Source organism: Anser brachyrhynchus (assembly GCF_964034855.1).
Source record: "Anser brachyrhynchus genome assembly, chromosome: 23".
Classification (NCBI taxonomy): Eukaryota; Metazoa; Chordata; class Aves; order Anseriformes; family Anatidae; genus Anser; species Anser brachyrhynchus.
Genome location: NC_137716.1, coordinates 7,026,815 through 7,031,843, shown reverse-complemented (window position 1 = coordinate 7,031,843; position 5,029 = coordinate 7,026,815). Strand labels below are relative to the sequence as shown.

Sequence of the window (5,029 nt, the reverse complement as noted above, 5' to 3'; positions counted from 1 at the left end):
CGAAAACGCGCGCAGACAGCGCTCAGCGAAGCTCCCGGCCCGCAGCGAGCGGCGGCTCCGTCCCGGCCCCCCCGGGGCAGCACAACCGGGGGCGTTTGGGCCGGGAGGGGCCGTGCTGGGGACCCACTCGGGACCGCGCTGCCACCGGGCCGGGCGACCCCGGCTGCTCTCGGCCGGCCTCGAATCCCAGCCGCGGCTCAAAGCCCTGGGGCGAGCGGCCGAATTTCACGCGTGTTCCTGCGTTCCCGCGGGGCAAGGCGAAAACCACGGGCCGATGGTTTCTGGCCGAGTTTAGCACAAATGGACACGGAGCTAAAGGGCCACAACGAGGTCTCGGCTCTCCCAGGTGCTAACCACGGGAGGATTCCCTAATCCTGCGTGCAGGAATAAACCCGTGGCGGGGACGGGGTGTCCAACACGCGGGTGCGCAGGAGCGGGGGCTCCTACAGGGCACCCACGGGCACGCAGGGTGGGAGGGCACCCACCGGCTGTCAGCATGCGAGGATGGGAGAGCGCCCACGGAGACGCGTGGTGGGGGGACTCCCACTGCCCTCCGCGGACACGCGGGGACCCAGCTGAGCCCACGAGAACGGAGCCACTTCCTTGCACGGAGCCGTGGGGCCTCCTTCGCCCCCCGAGGATCACGGGTGGGTGTGTGGGGGGGGGTCACGAAGTTTGCAGAGCTGCGTCTGGACCGGGGGGGGGACACACACGGGGACACAATGCGGCGGTGACAGCGGGTGGCCGAGATGGATGGCCCGAGGGGACGGGACGGGCACCGCCAGCTGCTGCCCAGATGCTTCCCCGTGGGGCACCCCTATTTCGGGGAGCCCCCGGGGGGAGCGGAGCCACAGCCCCCCCGGCACCGGAGGGAGCTGTGCGGGGCCGTTGGGGGCCGCAGCCCCCCACCTCCCACCCCCCACCCCCGCTGCGGCTCTGCCCGGGCCCCGGCTGAATAATTAATCGTTCATCTGCGCACGGGGCGGCGAGAGGGGGAATTGGAGTGGAAAGAGGAGAAAAGCAGCAATTGCCATTTCGAGGGGCCCGGCGTGTTTATCGATCCGCGATTTACTGCCTCGGACTAATACAGCGGGTGGGCTCCTGAACACGGCGAACGGCCCGGGCCCCCCGGTTGGACCCCCCCCCCCCCCTTCCGTTGTGTTCGCACCGGGGGGACGAGGCCGGTCCCTGCCAGGCTGCTCGTCGGGCGGTAGCAGCGGCCCTACGGCCCCTCCAGCGCCGGCGGGGTGGGAAGAAGCGAGCAGGATCGAGCCGCGGCCCCAGGACGGCCGGGTTGGGGGGGGGCGGGTTGGGGATCGCCGGCTCCCGCCGCGCCCCCTCCCCTATAAGCGCCTTTTCCGTGGGCGTGGGGCCGAGCCGCGGCCGCGCCGTCGAGGAACGGGGTCGGTGGCGGCCGTGGGGTCCCGCTCCCCCGGCGGCCTCCCCCGGCCTCGTTTCCCGGCGGGACAAAGCCAGCCCGGGGAAGGCCCGCGTCCCCCGAGCCTCCGCCCGGCCTCCCGGAGCGCCCGTCGGGGGGCGAGAGCTACGGGGGGCTGGGGAACGAAACGAAACCGGGCCCCAGCGGGGCCGGGAGCCGGGAACAAAGCGGGGAGAGCCGCGGGGAGGCCGGGCTTGTGGGGAGGCCCGGGCTTGTGGGGAGGCCCGGGCTTGCGTGGAGGCCCGGGGCTGCGTGGAGGCCGGGCCGGCGGATCCTCCGTGGGGCGGCCCGGTGGGGCGAGAGCCACGGCCCGGTCCAGTCGGGGTCGCCGGGGTTTGGCAGAGGCGAGTTCCTCGCGGGGTGCGTTGTATTTGATTGTCCTCGCAGAAAGCAGGGAATTAAACCCCCGTCCCTACGAAATTTGGATTTTTCTATTTCCGGAAATATCGTCCTTTGGCGCAAAGCGCCCCTGGGACCCAGGGAAACGCGGCGTAAGGAATTAAAAACCATTTTAGGGAAAAGAAATCTCCCCCGACAGCTCGGGGACGACCGGAGCGATGGAAGCGGGGGCAGAACCCGACTCCCCCGGCCTCCGCCGCACCGGGCCGGGCCGAGGGGCACGGAGCTCCCGCAGCCTCCCCGAGCCGGGGATTCATTCCCACCCTCACAACCACGGGTATTATTTCAAATTTTGGCGAGCCAGGAGGCAGCCACCCGCCGCTCAATTAGCCCGAACAACGGGGGCATTAAACGGCCGATCGCGGCAGTGTTTAAATCTTTATTTACCAGAACCTTGTAAAGCCAGGAACAATTTGCATTCTATTAACTGCTTTTCAATAGGGCATCGACTGGAACTAAAAGATGCCACTACCCTGCCCTAATTAAAGAGCAACTGAATTACACTAAATACATATGAACGCTGCTCTCCTCCATAAATAACGGCCGGCTCCTCGCCGTGCGCAGCCCCCAGCGGGCCGGACTCTGCCCGGTCCCCCCGGGAGCTGCGATCTCCGCAACGTCCCCCCCCCGGGTAGTGGCAGCCCCCGGCCACCCCCGCCTGGCCCCGCGGAGCCCTGGTGCGGTTCTGTCGGGGCCGGTGCGGAGGAGCGGGGATGCGGGAGGGTGGCGGGGGGGCTCCGACACGTCCTCCAGCTCTCCTGCCCTTTCGTCCGCGCACCGACACCGTGACCCCTCCGAGCCCCCGCACACAGAAAACGCATTTTTTATGCATGTGTGTGTGTGTGTGATTTTTTTTTTCTTTTCTTCCCCCAGCCAACGCACGTCCCCCGGCCCAGCGCCGGGGTGAGGCCGAACGAGCCTCGCCGGCTGGGGGGGGCGCGGAGCCTCCGTGCGCTCCGCACCCGCGGTGCCTCCACGGGGCAGCCCCCGGTCCCCCCGGGGCGGTTCTCCTGCGGGCAGCGCTTGCGGTGCCCCGGGGAGCGGAGCGCAGCCCCGGGTGTCTCCCCCTGATTTTCGCCGTCCCCCCCCAGCAGCAGCACGGCTTCCCCGGTGCGAGCCCCCGGTAACGGAGGAGGGACCGGAGCCTGCCCTCAGCGCAGCCGGGGCTGCGGGGACCCAGCGGCGGTGCCAAGCGCGACACGGCCCCACCGGTGGCTCTCCGGGGGGAGAACGGGGCCGGTGCAGCGTGTGTGACCGCACGGGAAACGACCCCCGGGGGGAGAGGCAGCCCACCGGGGGACAGTGCCGGGAGCACCCGGCTCCTGCCGCCTCCGAGCTCCTGTTTCCTGCTGTCAGGAGCAGGCCCGGGGCGGGGGGGGTTGCGATAAGGAGAATTTCCATCCTTGTCTTCGTAAGGCTCGGTAACCCCCGGCCCGGCCCCGACCCGGCTCCCCGCTACCCGGGGCGCTCCTGGGAGGGGTCCCCACGCGTGTCGGTCCCCTCGGACCCCCGCCGTGCCCTACCTGCGAGCCTGAGCGCCGACATCCTCTGAAATTCCGGCTCCTGCAACCATTTCCACATCCTCCGGAAAGTCTCCCGGCCCGACTTGAGCTTACTCCAGGGCTTGGGGTTCCGCAGCAGGTCCGAGAGGGTCCCTTGCGAGCGGCACAAGATCCTCTGCGCGAAGATCGCCTGCGGGATGCTGTAGCGCTTCAGCTCGGCCGTGATCCTCTGAGCCACCTCCTTGGTGTTGATCTCCTCCACCTGCCCGGAGGCTCCGGGCTGCGAGCCGGCGGCCGAGGCCTGGCGCTCCCGCTCGCCCAGGAGCGAGCCCCCGGGCTGGGCGTGCGGGTGGCCGTGCGGGTGCATCCCGTTGAGCGGGGGCATCATGGCCGAGCTGGGGGCCGCCAGCCCCCGCGCCAGGTGCTCCTCGCCCCGGGACAGCATCGCGGCGTGCGAGTCGAAGCCGTTGGGCGAGAGCATCTTCTCGTTGGGCAAGTGGCCGCCGGGGCCGTAGGGAGCCAGCGGCTGCTGGGCGTTGTGCAGGCTGCCCAGCCCGTTGGGGAGCGGCGAGAGGGGCTGCCCCATGGCCGGCATGTCCTTGGGGTAGTGGCTGTAGAGGTTGCCCATGGAGGCGAGGCTCCGCTCGTCGCGCATGAGGGTGAAGCTGCCGCTCACGTTGCCGGCGAGGCGCTGGTGCGGGTGGTGGTGGTGGTGGTGGTGGTGCGGGTGGTGGAACTTCTCCGACACGGTGGAGATGGGCGGCAGGTGCTGCAGGGGGGTCAGCGTGGTGTAGGTGCTGCTCAGGCTCATGCCGGACGGCGACTCGCAGGACATGCTCATGGCGGGGTGCAGCGGGGCGGCCAGGCTGTGCTCGGCGCGGTAGTCGCCCCCCTCCAGGATGGAGGCCATGCCCGACACCATGGCGGGCCGGCCGTGCGGCACCAGGTTGCGGTGCGAGCCCTGCCGCCCGTGCGCCGGGCTCAGCAGCTCGGCGGGCTGCGAGTGCGGGACGCCGTGCAGGCTGCCCAGGTTCTCCATCGCCAGCTCCATGGTGGCCGCCGGGCTCTGCCGCTGTCCTCGCCCGCTCGCTCGCTGCCTTCCTCCCCCAGCCCCGCCGCCGCCGCCGCCGCCGCCGCCTCCTCCTCCTCCTCCTCTTCCTCCTCCTCCTCCTCCTCCTCCTCCACCTCCTCCTCCTCCTCCTCCACCGCCCCCCCCCTCCCCGCGCCGGCTGCCCGGATTAATTCAGACTCCGCGCTCCGGGGATCGATCTCCCTCGCCCCGCGCTCAGGCCGGCATGCCGCGCCGCCCCAGCCCGGCCTCGGGGCGCTGCCGGCTCTGCGCTGCGCTGCGCGGGGGCTGCGCGGAGCGGAGCGGGGCGCGGGGCGTGCGCTCGGGGCGGCTGCGGCGCGCCTCGGCCGCCGGCTCCGGCAGCCTCGCTCTGGGCCGCGGCGTGACGTCAGCGCCGCCCCGCCCCCCCCCCCGTTCCCCCCCCCCAGCCCCCCCGCACCGAACCGAGCCGTGCCACACCCCCCCCCCCCCCCTCCGCCTTCCCCGGTCCTCGGGAACGGGGGTGCCCGGCGCGTGGGGCTGAGCACCCCTCCTGCCCTATAGTCACCCCCCTCCCCGATACTGACCCCCTCCTATAGTGACACCCCCCATAGTGACCCCCCCTCCAGAGCTGCCCCCCCC

General features: G+C 71.2%; 1 protein-coding gene across 3 annotated transcripts in view; it reads right to left on the bottom strand.

The window, feature by feature from the left end:
• Positions 1–4,525, bottom strand: part of ONECUT3 (one cut homeobox 3) — a 32,095-nt gene extending 27,570 nt beyond the window's left edge. For all 3 annotated transcript variants that reach the window (XR_013941709.1, XM_080566384.1, XM_080566383.1), the window contains exon 1: positions 3,361–4,525. Coding sequence is in view for 2 of the 3 variants with exons in the window: in XM_080566384.1 (XP_080422510.1) it covers positions 3,361–4,390 (1,030 nt within the window). In the remaining variant the exon portion in view is untranslated. The remainder of the gene's footprint in view (positions 1–3,360) is intronic.
• Between the last annotated feature and the right edge of the window lie 504 nt (positions 4,526–5,029).